This window comes from Pagrus major, chromosome 19 (assembly GCF_040436345.1).
Source record: "Pagrus major chromosome 19, Pma_NU_1.0".
NCBI classification, from domain to species: Eukaryota; Metazoa; Chordata; class Actinopteri; order Spariformes; family Sparidae; genus Pagrus; species Pagrus major.
In genome coordinates, this window is record NC_133233.1 from 6637605 (window position 1) to 6656563 (window position 18959).

General features: G+C 39.1%; 2 protein-coding genes across 2 annotated transcripts; one reads left to right on the forward strand and one right to left on the reverse strand.

The window, feature by feature from the left end:
* The first annotated feature begins 1125 nt into the window (after positions 1-1125).
* Positions 1126-18886, forward strand: ift74 (intraflagellar transport 74). Its single transcript, XM_073488394.1, has 20 exons — positions 1126-1294; positions 2248-2390; positions 2773-2914; positions 3079-3127; positions 3266-3364; positions 5513-5573; positions 5902-5961; positions 6125-6186; positions 12201-12339; positions 12501-12563; positions 14078-14221; positions 14439-14479; positions 14900-14979; positions 15464-15517; positions 15949-16046; positions 16248-16374; positions 16508-16671; positions 16932-17057; positions 18204-18264; positions 18435-18886. Exons 2-20 carry the CDS (start codon positions 2262-2264, stop codon positions 18548-18550), a joined length of 1815 nt encoding a protein of 604 aa, XP_073344495.1. The 5' UTR covers positions 1126-1294; positions 2248-2261; the 3' UTR covers positions 18551-18886.
* On the reverse strand, positions 8087-10783 carry LOC141014877 (uncharacterized). The gene is made up of 6 exons (XM_073488815.1): positions 10685-10783; positions 10231-10478; positions 9929-10040; positions 9587-9674; positions 8514-8705; positions 8087-8409 (listed from the first exon to the last, which is right to left on the reverse strand). Exons 1-6 carry the CDS (start codon positions 10781-10783, stop codon positions 8087-8089), a joined length of 1062 nt encoding a protein of 353 aa, XP_073344916.1.
* Positions 18887-18959: the final 73 nt, after the last annotated feature.

Below are 18959 nucleotides of genomic sequence, written 5' to 3' on the forward strand. Positions count from 1 at the left end.
CATCAGCATTGGGGGAGGAGATGATGACTGAATGAGGAGTTTTGGGGTAAATTTATCCTCTAACCTAACCTATGTGGGTTTTTCACGTGTTTGTAAAAAAGAAACAAAAAAACAAACCCTAATCCAGACAAAGCTTTTATTGGGGTGGTATGTCCAGTAACGCTAGCTAATTGTGGCTAATGTCAGGGAAGGTAAACTAACGATGGATATTGGTGGGTAACAAATAGGCCCATTACTCATTAGTCATTTTGCTGACTTAGGTATTTCTCCACAGATTCACTGGTATCACAAAGGTAAAACAAGAACAAACACAGTCCTACCTTAACAGAAGACATGTTATTTTGCTGCTTTACCTTGCAGATATTTTACTGTCTTTGCTGGAGAAGCACAGGTGTGACTAACAATATTAATGATGGCTCTGTCCATTCCAAGTGGTTAGACATGCCAGAGAACTGGCACCCTGAAAACTTAATAGCCATAATTACATATATCACTTGCACCGGTGCTTTTCCGGCTGTTACAAGTCAATCAATAAGCTGAGAAAAACATTTAGTTTCTAATTCCTTATGAGTTACCATTTTCTCAGCTGGGTATGCAATATTCTCCTATACTGTTCTGGATGCTACAGTTGTTACAACCGCTGCTGAAAATAAGAGATTGTTTATATGAATATGCTAAAGACAGACACTGAACCCTAGTGGGGCATTATGGAATAGAAAATATACAATTTACTAAAGAGTAAACAGACTGCTCATTTCTGTCTTTAGTTTTAGTTTAGTTTGATTTATTTTTATACCTATCACTAAAACTGTTCACATTTTGTTTGACCTTTTTAAATATATATATATATATATATATATATATATATATATATATATATATATATATATATATATATATATATATATATATATATATATGGTTTAAAAGTACGTATGCAGGTCATGTGGTAGAGGAAACTGTGAAACGTAGTTTGTTGTGGACGGTAACTTTACAAATCAGAATCGTGATCGGCATGTATCACCGCTGTTGGCCGGTGCGGGGCAGCAGAGAGACTTTTTCCAACCCTGATTCAGCCAGTAGAAGAAGACGGTTACTGGGGTAACGACAACATCGTCTCCATTCGCTGACTGTCTTAAAGCTAATGGCTGACATAACGTTTTACCTTTTCAGAAGTAACGCTAGTTGATATTTGTCTTCCCATTGAGGCAAGCTTATTAAACAGTCGCTTCGGTTGGACATTGTAGACGTCCATACGGTCTGCTAAAACGACCAAGAAGCAGTTCAAGTTAAGGTACGAAACATTTAACTACTAGCGTATCCATGCTACTAACAGCTAGCTCACCCGTGGTGACAAGATAACGCTAAAGTTATCTTAACATTAAATTACGTTAAAAAAGTAAAATGGCTAACGTACTACAAAGGCTACGGCCGCCATGAGTTTAGCTATAGGTTATTTAGTTGATGTTACATATAACTTACCGTCATACATGCTAACGCTTTTGGGTCGGTAACATTCAAGTCAATACTTCATGTTTTCTTGATAAGTGGATTTAACTGTAACGCTACAGCAAGCTACCAGTAATTATTTAGCTATCTTGGTTTTCATCGTTTAAACTTGTGTTGTATATGCTAACGAACAACAGCGCATAGCTTATTGATGCAGCATGCTTCTCTTAACAGAAAACAACGCTTACAAAATATCATGTTGATGAGCCACATGGAGAAACTGTCTTTAATTTCTCTGACTTGGCGTCAATGGTGCAAGTATAAATCCTGTGTGAAGGATTTTGGCTCACAATTCACCCTCAACTGGCTCACACTGGGCAGCATTCAGTTGCTGAGACCCCAACAAATGTCACATTATCAGGGTTTTAAAAGTTATTTCAGTGAAAATGAAATTAGTTACACATAAATGATCATTCCCATTAATTTTAAATCATGTCGCAATCTCAATATTTGTTAAAATAATCAAAATACGATTAATTTAATATCTCATGACTAGAAAAAAAAGTAGAAGATTCTACTTCAGACTAAAAAATAATCTGTTTATTCCATGTTAATCAGGTGTGGGCAGAACAGGGATGGATAGAAAATATACAGTACAGCACTCACCTGCTGTCACCAAGCAAACATACTAACAAGTGCTGAGTTATAGCAGCACCACTAGGCTGTATGAGATTGTTTCCAACCATCAGCTCCAAATATCTGATTTGCACTTATTATTGTTACTGTTAATATGTTCAGAGGTTTAAGGCATCATGGCGAGCCAGCGGCCTCCCTCCAGCATGGGCCGCCCAGCGAGCCGCAGTGGATCTGTGCTCCCAGCCGCTGGGAGACCCCCAACAGCCGTCAGACCTCCTCCTACAGCGATTCGTGTTGCAACTGGGGTAAGTCAGCTGCAGTTTGGATGGATTTTAGCTTTAAGATACAAGTGCTCCTCCCATGAGTTTATTGGTTACACTGCTAAAGTCACAGCAACATATCTACTACAGTAGAGTAGCAAAGGTGTACCAAATGTATCTCTCAGTTTCCTGACCTCTGATGATCTTTTTATGTCTTAGGTGAACATGTTTTGAAAAAACAAAAAAAAAAGAGCTTGAGCTTGTGCTTTATTTTGTGATCTGTACATCTGTGATGTAATTAGCACCTGATATCTCTACATGTTGCAGTGATGGTAACTAGTCTGAACTTTTAATGCCAATGTTTTTCAATAAATGAGCGATTAGAGACCCAGTCTCACTGTATTTTATTCATTTATTTTCATTCCAGATGGTTCCAGGTACAAGCGGACATCCTGGTATGAGGGGCGGCATCCCCATCGCCACCCCTGGAGTCCTGTCAGCACCAATCAAAGTGACCGACAGGCCTGTGACCCAACAGGGCCTCAGTGGGATGAAGACTGGCATGAAAGGTAAGTTTGACATCAGCTCACTCTTCTCACATGGATAGATGTGTATTTGTATGGTTTTATGTTGGTGCAGACATTGTGAGCCATGTTAAAACAGACATCATTGGTGTCACGCTTCTCTCTCCCTCTTTTCTCCACTACCTGCCTCCTTCTTCCATCCTCAAAAGGACCTCAGAGACAGATTCTGGATAAGTCCTACTACTTGGGCCTTCTGAGGTAACACATGCTACTATTGATCCTTCTGCCAGGGACAACATTGTTGTGTAAAAGATGTTCAGCCTTTCTTAAAGTACCTGCTGGTACACACTGCTCAGTTTTACCATTTGAAAGTGAATGTGTTTGTTGTGCTGTTAGGAGTAAGATCAACGAGTTAACCACAGAGACCAGCAAACTGCACAAAGAGATCGACAACTACAACCAGGAGAACTCTGTTTATCTCTCCTATGAGAAGAGGTAAGTGCTCTCTTTACTAGGTAGTGCCAACACTGTACAACTTGTAATTACAAACAGCATGTTCTCCAATTTCATTTAGGCCGACTGCATCCCACAGCCTTCAAATATTCATAAATACAAGGAAATAGACTCATTGTGCAACAAAAAGGGAAATGTTTGTGGACTGCACTACCTCACCATCCAAACCTAGGAATTCTAACCTAAATTAAAAGAAAAAGTAATAAAAGAATACTTCTTAAACGTAGGGCTGCTCGATTATGGCAAAAATCATAATCACGATTATTTTGATTGATATTGTAATCACGATTATTAAAGACGATTATTCATTGATTTGAGAACAAGCATTTGTTGAACTTTTAACTCTGGTATTTCTTTTAACACGATAAGTTTGAACTGAAAAATGCAAATAAATAAGAAAAATATTTTAATAAAATGAATTAAATAATATGTAATGTAAAAATAAAAAACCATAGGTCCGTTGTGGTGGCAAAATATAATGCTGTTGACACTTCTCTTGCAACTTTTCCGCGACATTCGTCATAAAGGGCAGGCAGCGCAATTCTGCTGAAATGGTGACGTGATGGTAACACATACTACCGCTTGTTCAATGTGTTAATCAGTTAATTGAACCCCGGCTCGCTAACGGTGTTGATAGCGCACATGTCCTTGGCAATCATGTATGTGACGGCATCCGTTATTTCTTCATGCCTGCGGGAGCCGGGTGGATATGCCTATCTTGCACAATATCTTCGTTTGTTCCGAGTCAGACTCCTCGAAACCGAAGTGTTTCCACACCACAGAATTCGCTTTATCTTTCTTCCCGACCAGAGGCTCCTTTCTGCCATCTTCTACCGTCTTCTTCTACACGTTTTTTCAAACACGCACCGGCGTGGCTGAAAGCGAAACTGTTCAGGCGGGGGCGGGGCGGAGCGGAGTGCACAGGTGGAGATGGAAGGGTTCGCTGCATTTACCACACAAGACACGGCGTGCGGCAGAATGATCGTTTTATTACGATTATCTTGTTTTCATGATCGAGGGAAGCCAAAATCGAAATCGAAATTGAAATTCAATTAATCGCCCAGCCCTACTTAAACGCATGCTCTCCAAGTAAAAATAAGAACTATTTCCTAAATCTATTAAAGGTCCCAAATTATGCTCAATTTCAGGTTCATACTTTTATTTTGGGTGTCTACTAGAAAAAAAACCCAGTCTGCTCTGTCGGTCAGCATTCAAAGGCCTGAGCAGGCAACGCCCACTATGCTTTTCAACATCGGCCGTACTGGGGACATGGTTGGCGGCGGTGACTGTATAGATGGGACATCACAACTTTGCAGAAGTCCTGACAGCTTATTTAAAGGCACAGTTTCTGAGTACTTGGTATTTTCTCTGTGTTTATATAACATCCTGAACCTGCTTTGTAATGAAAGAAGGAATGGAGTTCTCTACAATATGTGACCTTTAACTATGTTGATAAAAAAAAAATGTGATGAGCTGCTGTCAGAATCCATCAAAGCCAGCTCAGTAGGTGAAAGTGATTGATGGATTTAGTTCATCCATCGCGCATATATGTCATGGTAATTTATTAATAAGAACAGCATATTGGGTTAAAATAGATAGCCCTCTTCTCCAGTCCGGAAGTGTTGGATGAGAGAGGTGGAAACCTGTTGGCACTGTAGTGTTACCAACACCCCTTTTACACTGGAGAACAAAAACCACCAACACCTGCTGACATCTGGCTTTTGTCTTAATGTGAACGTGTACAATCAACGTTCACTCCCATGTCAAATGACTCTGCAGTAGTATCTACTTTGATGGAAACGCAACACCTGGCTGGACAATTTCATTGTTGCCCCTTTTCAGACGCGATGCTGTAACCTGTTGAAGTGACTGCTGCTTTTTTAATGTTTGCTGTTTTTCTGGCACATTCTCAACATTTAACGTGATACGCCAGATCAAAAAACAGAGAGGCTTTTAGCGTGTTTACTCACAGTTAAAAAAACTGCATATACAAGCTAATGTTGGTGTAAAAATGGTACAAGTCAGGTACGAACACGAGAGCTCCTCTAATACAATGAATAAATATTATGATTTACAATACTATAACAGTGCCAACAAATCACCAACCCTTTGTTGTTTTCTTCCCCTCAGAGCTGAAGGCCTGGCTGTAGAGATTAAGGATCTACAAGGGCAGCTTGCTGACTACAACATGGTAAAGTGTTAGCCATTGTTTATAATTATTTTTTTACTTCCTATATACAGAGCGTAAAACTAGAAAATGCAAACACCAACGCATTAGCTCAATGCAAGTACAGGTGGAATAAAAATCCCCCCAGATTAGCAGCTAAATGTTGGGTCCTAGCTGTTCAGCCAGTTTGCTGAAGTTTAAAGGTAACTAAACATCTTGTGTGTACAAAGTGTTTGAAAAATCTTTGGTGGTTTGAAGATCTGTGCTGCACTTGTTAACACCTGATGAGTACTGATATGTTGGTGATTTTATTAAATTCATGTTTGTGTAAATTCTTCATTTCTAATTCCAGCTGGTGGACAAGCTCAACACCAACACAGAGATGGAGGAAATGATCAATGACTACAACATTGTAAGTACACCATGAAAGCAATATGGTTATTTTTGTGACACCACAAGCTTCAGAAGTCAGAGATGTCGTTCAGCAGGCTGGTTTTGGAGAGACTTTTCCGTATTGCAAATATAATGAGAATGCCCACTCATTCCTTCGTTTTCTTTCCTCTCCTCCCTCCAAGGTGAAAGACCAAAATAACAGCGAGGCTGAAAGCATTGATAGCATCTTCACTGAGAGGAGAGAGTAAGTTATTATTATGATTATGATTATTATTATGTTACAGTTCACAGTTCAAAATCACAGAAGAAAGAATTTATGTTGGGACATCCTGTTCTTAAACTTATGTTTTATGATGGTTGTAATGATAAAATGACAATGAAAGAAATCTAATAACATGGAAAGAAACATGCATTTAGTATTTTGTAAGATTTTAATGGTTTATAATTAGTGTCATCAACAGTCAGTTAAGTAAATGGATTAATTGTTCATGTCATGGTCATGTCTCATGAATGCTGGCTGTATTACATACATGTATATAGAGTTAAACAACAAGTTAATATATCTAGTATGTGGAATCAACATATTTACATGTCAATCTTTTAAAATTGTCATTACCTTCAAAAAGGGTGTAAATGTTACATTGCACAAACTGAACAAAGCAGAAGAAAGAATCTGTAGTTTTCACCCACTGGTTAACTTTCTTCAGAAGTGTGGTGGCTACAGTAATGTCTGGCCCAGAAGCTCAAATGAAAGTAGACCTAAACTATAAACAGCAGGTGATTGATGCTGTATGTCAACCAGGAATAGAAACTAATACAGACTTGCAAGGAAAGCTACATGGGTACATTCTCTATAAGAGAGACGAATCAGTGTTGATGGCTCAGCTGCAAACTAAAAGACTGATCCAGTGACACTCAACATTGATTCTGCATCACATCTTTCCTCCTTTGCCTGAAGAGCTCACATAAACTCATTCACTAAAAGTCTGATGTGCAGTTCAGAGACCATGCAGTATGGCTCTTCAAACGAGTGCCATTCCAACAACTCATTTAAATTTCAATATAAAAGGAGGCAACACATCTGTGTGCATATAGAGTATGGATCTGTTGAGTGGAGTGGACAGTCAAGATCCACATCTGTGCACTAGTTATATCAAACTAGGATAAGTTTCTGCTTCATATTTCTGGTAAATGATATTCTTGAATTCTTGATAACCAACATTCCAACAATCCTGCTAAAGTGCTGAGAAAACAAATAACTGATGGTTTTATTCAAGTAATCCACCCATGGTGATGTAAGGGCTGCTCAGTTATGGCAAAAATCATAATCACGGTTATTTTTGTAAATATTGAGTTATTGATTATTTAACACAAGTACTCATTTACTTTGGAAACAAAAAATGAACAATGAATTTCCTTAAACTTTAAATGTAATTCAACTGAAAAGCACAAATTGCCTTATTATAGTCATAATGTATCATATTAATATAACATAACATAACAAATATAAAGACTTATGTAATATATGATGTGTATTAGAAAATTATAAAACGTAAGAGAGGATTGCTGAAAAGCAGCTCTCTTGTCCTTTTCAGCCGCTCCAAGCACGAGCACCGTAACACTACTGATAGACGCGCATCAAAAATCCAAGTGGCAGCGGCTTGACCACGTTTTCACAAACGATTGCTCACTTGAATACAGTGCTCTTACATGGCAGTGAGCTGAACTAAACATGCCACAGCCTGGCTGAGAGTGGGTTTGTGCTTTTAGGGAGGGATTAAAGTACACCACTGTCCAGGAAAGGGGTGCTCTAGATTTACAAGACAAAACAACAACATCATTGTGAAATGGAATACAGCACAATTATCATTTTATCTCAATTCTCTAGTTTTTAATATCTTTGGAGGCCAAAATGATAAGAAAACAAAAAAAAACCAAAGATGAATCACCCTGCCTTAGCAATGTACTGTACATGTCCCGTGTAGAGGAACTATTCTGTACAGCAGCTCCCAGTGAGCACCTGTTTTTTTGAGTACACGTGTTACAGATTATCCGTCTGTGATGATTGCCTCCTCGTCTTGTCACTGCTTCACCAGTGGATGTTTGCCTCTTCATGGTTCTGCCGATGCCTCCTCTCCTAAATGTCACTCTTCCCTCTTAATGTATGGATCCTCAAAATACTCATCCTCCTCCTCCTCCTCTTCTTCCTCGTCCTCTATCTGCTCATTTTCTTGCTCAAAGGTGAATGTCAAATGGTTCTGGTATATTCCTGTCTCTGAGAACACTGTTGACACAGCGTCCTCCTCCTCCTCCTCTTCTTGGCGTAGTCGCCGATGACGGTAGTTGTGGAAGAGCTTGTACCAGGATGGCCCCTTTATGCCACATAAGATGAGCGTGGAGGTGAATAGTGCCAGTACTGCAACACATGCTGTGAACTTCCATGTGTTGCCGAGCACAGGTGTCTGGTCTAGTTTGGGTTTGGATGGAGAGAGGGAAGAGAGACTGTTAAGCTTGTTTGTACGACCCATAATAGAACAAAGGTTGAAGAATAGTCAAATCTCTTTGTCCTACCTTTGTTGATGTGGTTCTGGCTTGTCAGAATAGTGGATGAGGCCAAAGTCGGCTGAAACCCGACTGGTGTTGGTGGTTTCTGTGGTTGTCTAGTAGAGGTGAGTGGTGGTGATGTTGAACACACAGCTATAGCCTGCAAAAACTCCCTTCCAGCCTGATCTTCTAGAGAAGCACAGGTGACTTCTGGTCCTGCTGTAGAGCCTGACATCACATAGAAAAGCACCCCTTTAACTTAATCTGCCCATTAGGGACTTTATTAAAATGATGATATACATTTAAAAATGAAAGTGTAATTCCACAATAGCATTATGCATTTCCACATATCTATTTGTTTTTTGAGTAAAAATGAAAATGCAAATTTGCATTTTCATTTTCACCTGCTCATATGGGCTTAATGGCCGTAGAACACCATTAATGGAAGAGAACTGACACAGAAGACCATCGCAAAAAAAAGATACCTTTTAGAAGTCAACTTGACACCACCAGACAAGCTGTGCATATTTTCTATCATAAGGCTGATTTTAACTGAAAAATGGTCCCAGATTTTTAAAACCAGCATAGTGCTTTCAAGACATTTTCACTCAGATCTTTACTGAGTTTACAGTAAAACAAGATTATTTTGGTAATTCTGTTAAGGGATGAAAAATGTGTTGAAATTACAAAGCAAGCTGCTGATTTTACACTAAAATCCCATAAAGTGTAATAATATCATTTAATATAAAATTTCATTTTGTATTTTTTGTATTAAATATAACTTAACAGTATTTTATATTTAATTTTGACATATTTGATAAGCAAGTCATTTGTAAGTATTTGTGATGGATTTTTTTTCAATCTCTGACTGTCGATTAATACATTTTTAATCGGTTAAATTCTTAACAATGATTAATCGATTAATCATTAATCATTAACATCCCTAACTTGAATCATTTTTGTCTACATTTCTATCCACTTTGGTACCCACCCAAATTCAAATTATAAACCCTAAATATAGAAGTGTAATCTGATGATTAAACTAGCCTGGATTACATGTTGGCTATATTACTAAAAGGTTGCAGAAATGAAATTATTACCATTATTAACTCTTGCTGCTTCGACCACTCCAGTACTGCTCAGCAGGGGGCAGGAACAGTTCCAGGGGTTTTCCTGGAGGTTCAGCACCTGATGGCACCAGACAGGGTCAGGTTAAGTGGATTCATAATAACTACTAAATTTCTGAAAGATCTGCAGGTTTACACTTAACAATAATTAGCTGCAGTGTATTTAGGTTGAACTGTAATCATTAAGGAATGAGAGAGAATACAAACTTCAGGTTAAGAAAAGATTGTGTAAAAACAACTGCTAATATGAAGTTTTAACCTTATAATTCATTGTCCTAATAATTATTGAAAGCTACTGAAAGATTTTCAGTTTACCTGTAGATCTTTGAGTCGGGTGAACAGCTGTGTATGGAGACTTGTCAGCAGGTTGTGGGACACGTTCAGCTCTGTCAGCTTATCTAGACCAGAGAAACACTCTGGGTCCAGGCTGCAGTAACATCCATCAGTAGGATTAGTTGTACGTATATGCAGTATTTATTATATCAGCAGTGGTAGTACTTTAACATCCATACTTATACCAGTGATGTTGTCACACTCTTGGTTAATCAGTAACAAATGTTTTGCCTTATTATATACAAAAAGTGGAGAGCAGATTCCTTTATTTGTTTCTTATTTACCTGCTGATTTTGTTCCCGGACAGAGACAGCACTTTGAGTTGTGGTACCACAGTGAAGTATTTTGCTGGTATAGCGGTCACCCGGTTACTGTCAAGGTGGAGCTCAACCAGTCCGGGATAAGTAGTCAGGGCTTTTCTGTCATCATCGTTCAGAGTGATCAGGTTCCCCTCAATCACCAGTTTAGTAACACTGGAGCTGTTGTCACCTTGAGGAATGACTTGCAGAGTCTTGTTGGTCAAGTTCTTTACCTGCTGATGGGTAATGGATGGACATTTAATAGACTAAATACACATTCTGAATAAACACTTATAGACAGAGCATAAGGAACACAACAAAAACAGTAAGTTATGATCCAGAAATCACATCATCACTCTGGATCAGACTATCGGCAAAAAACTCATTTCCTCTCACTGAGTACCAACTTCACAAATAGAGTAGAAAGAAGTTCTCCTACCAGTATGTTGTCCTCCACACTCACAACGTTACTTCCCACTACAGTAATTGCTACCACTGCAGTCAACCACTTTAGAAGAGGTCGCCGGCTCCTTTCCATTATCCTACCCTGGAGAAAAAAAACACTCAATACTTGATATGGAAAATCCTGTTTTCATCACTTTGAGTTCAGAGCTTTGCCTCAACACTGAATCTGCTTTCCATATTCCAGTATGTATATTTTTTGCAGGTTATCACAATTCATGCTGTTGTTTCAACAAAAAAACATGACCTTGTAGAAAATACAGTCTTTTGGAATAGACTGAATATTAGGGCTCTACGATATTGGAAAATAACTGACATGGCGATATTTTGGTTTCCTGCGATATATATTGAGATATAAAAAAATACACAAATTTCCTCTATTTGGAAAGAAAGAGTGAGTTTTAATTTGTATCATGCAGCAAAAAAGCAGTAGCTGAATGTTTTTTAATCTGCCTTCATTGCACATCCTGTGTTGTGACTATTGCGCATGCACAGCTTAATGAGGGTAATCATGGCTGTCATGTTAGTTATGTCCCCACAAGAGAAAATGTTTCTCAGTGAAACCCTCGCGTCCTGGTCATTACTTTTATGTATATATGACAGATTGAGAATCTGCTTATGTAACACCTTGATCGGAACACAGTGTTCATGAATTCTTTGATCTCTCTTAAAACACACCACACAGTCATCAATTACATTGATACACCTACACCAGAGTGTCTCTTATTTTCCTGATACCTTTTAGAGAAAACAGTCATTGAAGTTCTTGAGACTGAGATTCAGTGAACAGCACACCTGTTAGTAACACATGTAGATATGTGTCTGCTGAATAACCTTTAACATGCATACAGTGCAACTACATCTGTCAGTGTTACTGTCGTATTCCCGTAATGTTGGTTGTCTCATTCTGTCACTATTCCATATTACTGAATATTAACTAAAGACACTTACCTGTCCTTCCACCGGCCCTGAGACAAACTTTTATTCACCTGTCACCTGTGATGCAGCCAGCACAGCAGATGACCTTTGTTCCTTGTTGTAAAAGCTAGAGGCTGACTCACACAGCTAGCTAAACATTTATGATCGATGTCAGTCCAACTTCCTTACTGTGTTTCTTACTTTGCAAGTATCTTCAAGGCTTTTGTTGTTGACAACAAGTTGTTTTTTCAAATTACATTATCTGGTTTTATGAAGACAAAGGTTACAGTATTGGATCAGTGAGGGGAAGAAAGACAAAAGGAAGCATTGATATACGGTACATGAGTCTGTCTGATGTCTCTTCCACTCTTCCTTGCCTGCATCCTTTCTTTATCTATCTTGCTGTCTTATCTGAATATCTGTCTATATTATCTGTCCTGGATATGATTGTGGCCCTGGATCTTTGTCACGTGTCTCCACCCCCCTGCTGTTAACTAATTAAGGCAAGGCAAACATGAAAAATGAATCAAACTGAAACAAACTCTTCCACCCTGCCGTGTGTGTTTGTTGTGCAGGAGAGAGGAGGACATCAGGGCGATAGAGGAAGAGATCAGGAGGGAGAGGAGCGTCGCTGATGAGGTCATCCAGGCAATGCCAGCTGCAAAGCAAGACAAGTACTTCACCATGACAAGAGCCAATGAGGAACTGCTACAGGTGTTAATGTAGTTTTAGTCTAATATTGTTATGATACTGCTCTTTTTTCCTTGTGTTACTTAAGTATAAGTGTGATGTTTGCACTCAGTGTTACTGTACTTTGTGTTCTTCTCCTTTCTCCACCTCCTCTCCTGACCTCCTGGGTTTTTTTTCTTTTGCAGGAGCTAGCTGTTCTCCAGGAGGAGCTGGACATTCTGATAACCAGGAAGGAGGATTATGAAGCAGTGAGTGGAGTTACAGAGTTTAGTGGGTGAAGGAATATGTGGAAGGAACACTGGGTTTCTGCAGGAGAAGTTACACTTTGTTCTTTTTAGCCATTTGTGATGCCACATAAAATGTTAAAATAAAATGTAATATCTGTTACATGGTCATACCAGCCAAAGTATGATGGACATCAGAAATCAGTAGGGAAGATAAGATTTATAAAATGATTATTTATCAAAGGCACATTTATGTCATTACTTCCTGGTAGAGATGGCCGTTTGATACTGAAACTCTGAAGCCTGTTTCACTTCTGTGAAGCACACTGTTAATGCATTGCGCCGGAGCTTGTGTTGAATGAACAATATCACGTCACTGATCACATCTGAAGCTTCAAATGTAATTCACTGTGACAATTTTACAGCTAAACTATGCGGTTAGCACTTTAGAGGGATAAAAAACCAGAATAATTGAGAAATATAGTGATATATATGAGAAAGACAGACATTAGTATCATTTCCTCATGATATCAAGTAATAATTTCATAAAAGTGAGATTATTTAATGAATATAACTCCCACTTTAATCAGTATTGGTCTCCAATCACTTCCAACTCATGAAATGAAAATAAATATCAACCATGAGTTTTAAAACCTGAGCCCACAGTAGCACTCAGTCTAAACTACAACAAAAGATACTTTAATCTTTCATGTCAGTAAACATGTTTTCTATCGAAGCTCTTTGGAAGAAAACAACACTGGACAACACTTAACTATTAATAGCACAGTGTGGTGGTGATGATGGTTCGGCTCCAGTCTTGAAGGGCTGCTGTCAGTTTTACAATAAGCCACCAGATGTCACTGTGTGTCCTGAGTTTGAAACTCGGCACTGCACAGATCTTTTTCAGCACAAATAGAAAGAAAGCCCCAAAGCTGCATTAAGCTTCTTCTGCCCATCACTACTTTCTGGTATTCTAATAATATAAAACAATCATTCCCAGTGATATAATTAATTAATCACATGCTGCAGAAAAGGGATCGCTGAGTGGATGGATGGATAACCAATTTAATAAAAAGCGCTAAATAACTTAAGGTCTGCATATAAAATTGACATAAGCTCTGAGATGTGGAACAATAGTAGTGGAGATTTTCCTGCCAGGTTTAGTTAAACTCACATACACACAACATTTTATAATTAACATTACTGCCTACAGCGTGCTAGAAAAGATATGCCATACCTTTTTAAATTAAATGTAAGACTGACCTTCTTAAGCTTTTTTGTTGAGGAAACCTGAAAAAATGTGTTCAAAGGCTTTTCAAGACCTGCAGAAGAAGCAGGAAGAAAGGAGCAAACAAAAAGTAGATAAATGCACTTGTGAAGTAAATTCAAATAGCTTTTCAGTAACATCCCACTGCTGTGTAGTGTAATGGCAGCGGCTGTGGCAGCAGTAACATCACTGGCTGTGGTACTAACAGTAGCAGTAGTGTATACAGTAGTAGTATTATAAGCTGATTTAATTTACATTTCCTTCTGTGCAGGAGCTGGCCCACTCACACATAAAGCAGGAAGTGGTTCGGCTTCATGGGACTCTGTCTGAGCTGGAGGCGAAGCGTGAAGCCAAGGAGGCTGAGCACAAGAGCCTGGGCTCCCCACAGGAGGAGAGGGACAAATTATTTAAACAGGCAAGTCGACAAGTACAAACTGACGTGGACAATATGTCACAACAAAGTTTTTATCAGACCCATATTAGCTGCATTAATTCAAAACACAATTAACACATTTTTTGACCAAAAAAAAAACACAATTACATTAAATTCAAGCAAATTAATGATAGTATTGATGACTCGTGATGAGACAGATGGTGAGACATCAACATTTAAGATGCTGCTTTGTTTCCAGGTGAAGGAGGACAACCAGGAAATCGCCAGCATGGAGAGACAGTATGTCTTCATATTGAAAACAACATGTCATGTTGTTGCACCAAAACTCTGTCTGCATTGTTAGCTTTGATTTTCATTTTTATTTTGATGAATTTATTACTTAAAATTAGAAGTTAAAGCATGAAACAGTGACAGATGTTGAGCACTGTGACACAACTTCCAATCTCAGTTCTTCTTCTTCTATAAATTACTTGAAGAGGCCAAATCAATTCATGCAAGAACATAGTCAGCATCTCTGCAGCATCTTTTGCCAAAAGTTATGAAAGCATTTCTGTCATAAATGGATCCAGTTGGAAGTTCTGGTGAACTGGTTTAAAAAGGCTAAATGAAGTGTTTAAGAGGTCCTTATGTATATGTTTTACCTCATTCAACCTGTGACCTTTGAACTCTTCCTAAGTTGCTTCTAAATTTGAAACTCAGACTCACAGAGATCAGGGACAGGACCGCACAAATCACAGAGGAGATCCGTCAGCTGGAGCAGGACTCAGAGGAAGCACAGGGTAACAGGACCGCTGCTTCAGCTCTTAAATTCTCTGTCACAGTTTTGTTCAGCCTAATGTTTCCTCTAAAATCTGTCATCTCATAGTTTAAATGTTACAAACTATCAGATTACAGACCCCGTCAAATCTCTTTTTTTGAATATATCATGAGCTGAAACTATAGTTTTAATTAGGAATTCATCTGCAGATTATTTTTATTTTAGTGACATCTGTGAATGACTTTTTCTGTCTGATCAACAGTCCACAAAGTTAAGGAATACAGAAAAAAGACACATGATGTATGAAGTATTACCCAGCTCTCAAAAATGTTACTGATTCATTTTCTTTCAATCAACCAAATAATTAATCAACAGTTTTATCTAAATGTGTCTTTACTTGGACACTTTCTTACACACAAACTGCCAGATAAAGTATACATTCAATAAATCGCTCTAATAATCATGTGATTGTTTGCTTAACTAACAGTTTCTCGTCTGCCCATAAGGGGAGTGTCAGCAGAAATACAAGGAGCTGAAGAAGAAAGAGGAGGAAATTGACCGTAAGTTGGACATTTGACAACCGATATGATTCGACCTGAGTCAAATTGTGTGACATCACAATATTATTTATTCATTACCTGATGTAGATCAGGTAGGTTGTGGGTATGACTATTGATTCTTTCATATATTTAGTGTGAAGGAGGGGTGGATAACAGAGTGACTGTTGAGTTACGTAGATATAACAAGAAGAAGTTATTACTAAGACAGTATCCAGATACTGTATAATACATTGTTGTTTAACTGCTCTAGCGCTGTGCAGAGTTTGACGTTGCTTCTAAGACTGCTTTAACTAATACAGGGATATGATGGCTGACAGTTCTATGGCAGCATGCACTATGCAGTGCCGTTTTGGAAATGACCACCAGGAGGCGACAAATCCTGCACACAGGATCTTCCATGACCACATGTTGGTTTAAATAATGTGTTTCAGGGTACCTGGAGTCTTTTGAGGAGTCCAGAACCCAGGAGCAGGAGAAGATGACACAGAGCCAGGAGAACATCGTCTCCCTCCTGGAACACTGCAGCAGGGTGAGGAGGAAGGGGTGTAAATATTCCAGTGAAGGACCGACACAAAAGACAGTGAAGAAAATAGCAAAGTGGAGGGAGAACGAATGGCTGAGGGATGAGTAGCGAGAGATGGACAACAGGAAAGTCCCAAAAGAAAGTGTGGTAGAGAAGACTAAGTGTGTGTGTGTGTGTGTGTGTCTGTGTGTGTGCGTGTGCGTGCAGAACATGCTGCGGCTACGTCAGGTGGATACAGTGACCGCTAGTGAGCTGAGGAACATGCAGGAAGTGCTGGTCAGCAAGGAGACAGAGGTGGTCCAATCAGAGAGCACCGCTAGGGGACTGACAACTGGTTAGTAACACACACACACACACACACACACACACACACAGAGTTCCAGTAGAGGATACAGTCTTTGAAACTTTCTGAAAACATGCCAGTGCTGTCAAACTATCCCTCTGTCCCTGCACTAACCTCCACCCAGAGTCCCACCGGCTGCAGCAGGACCTGGAGAAGGTGCAGCAGCTGGAGGGGAAGATCACAGGTGAGCTGAGCAGCCTGAAGGAGCGGGTCGGCACCATGGAGTCTGAGCTGACCACCTACAGAGACCTGGACACGCTGAGGCACGCAGCGGAGGAGAAGAAGAAGGTACCACAGGCTGTGCTGCAGAGATGTGCTGCAGAGATGTGCAGCAGTGTTGCACATTGAGAAAGATGTAGCACCAGTTTGCGGCACACAGCTATGAACTACATGTACTTCTTGGTATATTTTATCTGTAGTGACAGATATCAGCCCCATCAGCTCACTTTTGACATCTACATGCTGTTGATTAATTAAACATAAAACTGTTCTCTTGTGCTAAAGGCAGCTAACTGTAGGCTAACCAAGTGTCTGTTCTTCCTGTGCAGAGACTGCAGGAGGAGCGCGTGTCACTTACTCAGCGTCAGGATTCATTCAAACAGCTGCTGGAAGAAATGAACCAGAAATATGAAGCTCTGAAGACCAAACTGCAAGAAAACGAGACTCACGCTCAGGTGAGAGCATTTTAAAAACACCGCTACACAGGCACTAATGTACTGGAGCCACACACACACTGGTACAAGTGCATTTTTCATTACAGTTATAATAAAGATGTAGAATTTGTTTTATATTATTAACATACCATATATAACTGCACCATATAATATTAATTGTATACTGTATGCTTTTTGTATTGCAGCAGAAAATATACACATACCTATACATAACTACAAAACATAAAGTCTTTCCAGTTCCTTTAGTTTCCAGGATTCAATACTTCCATGTGGAAAGTTCAGTTCAGTCCTGCCACATTTTGTGGGAAGTGGTTGGACGATAATACGTGAATCACAATTAACTCACCATCACAGCAGAGGTACAACATAAGGTGTCCATAAAATAAAACGTATAAAATAAGCTCATTTGTAAAAGGCACAATTTCTGATCAAAGCTAAGACACCTTAGATCGAAGGCTAAATAACAACAAATAATATAATCAGTGGTTCACATAAAGCAGGCTGACACCAAACTACAAAACTGTCTAAGCTGACAAGCCCTCAACAAGTTTCATTACAAGTTCAATACATAAGATTGATATTTTAACATTTAACTCTAATTGGAAGCAATTACAACTACTGATAACGTTACTGCTGCAGTGATCAAACTTTAAATGCATTCACTAAAAGTTAAATGATTTGTCTTCACGAAGTCTGTAAACACTTAACACACGAGCCCTCTGCTTCTAATATTCACAACATTCTTCCTAATGAAGAGAAAGTGCACCCACTTCAGACGGGTGCTACAGTGAAGCTTCCATCTTCAAGAAGGGTGTAAATAACACCTTTAAATAAATAAAGCATCAAATTATCAAAGAAATCCTGTGTGGACAACCAACTTTCCATCAACATGGAGGTGAGGAGATAATGACTGAATTATCCTTTTTGGCTGAACTTGTTCTTTAAGGGATTTGGTTGACATTGTAATGTCCCCACAGTTGATGTCACAGACGTGGTCTTGTGACCAGAAGCAGCAGGAGTTATGTGCTGCTGTTGAAGTGCCCTTGGCAGTATGAACTTGTATTGTTCTGCTCATGCTGATCTTGTGTTTTTTATACTGTGTGTGTGTCTGTGTGTGTGTGTGTGTGTACGCACTTTGTGTTTCAGCTGGCTAACCTTGAGAGGAAATGGCAGCACCTGGAGCAGAACAACTTTGTAATGAAAGAATGTATCCTTCTGACATCTGTGCCTTCATCTCTGTACTGTCTGACTGAGGTGGAGTGATGTCACTCATCACTCATCACCTCTAAAGATGACAGTTTTGAGAGATCTGTGATTTGTCCCTGTAAGAACTGCCCAGTGTTACGTCAGTGTTTCTTCCCTTAACCGTAGCATCAGTTATTGCTTCGAAACTTCAGGAGAGCGACTACGACTCAGTCGCCAACAACGTCTACCAGCAAGTGTCCGAGTACAACAAGAGTCTCATAGACTCGGTACAGAACAACAGGAGTTAAACACACAGAAGAACACGTTCTGTTGAAGACATCCACAGACTGACATCAAGTGTCTGTGTCACTACTCACTTATCACAACACATTTCAGTTAATGGCCGTTCAAACTCTTGTGGAGTTTTTCAGTCGAGACAAAAGATTGTGTGTTTTGCCAGTTGAATACTGTTTCTTCACACACATGGACTTTGTCAAAGAAGAATGACCTACATATGTCTATTTAGTCAAAGTTTGTAAGTATTTATCTACTATATTTTGTATTTAAATGTCTGGGAGATTCTTACCATGTAGGTTCCTATGAATGTAGCTTTACAGCTCTCTGGTGATTTTAATAAAGAGGTTATGAGAAAATTCATGTTATAAGTTATCAGCCAATGTAAAGCCAGCTGCTTATGACTGAAGGTGACACTGCATC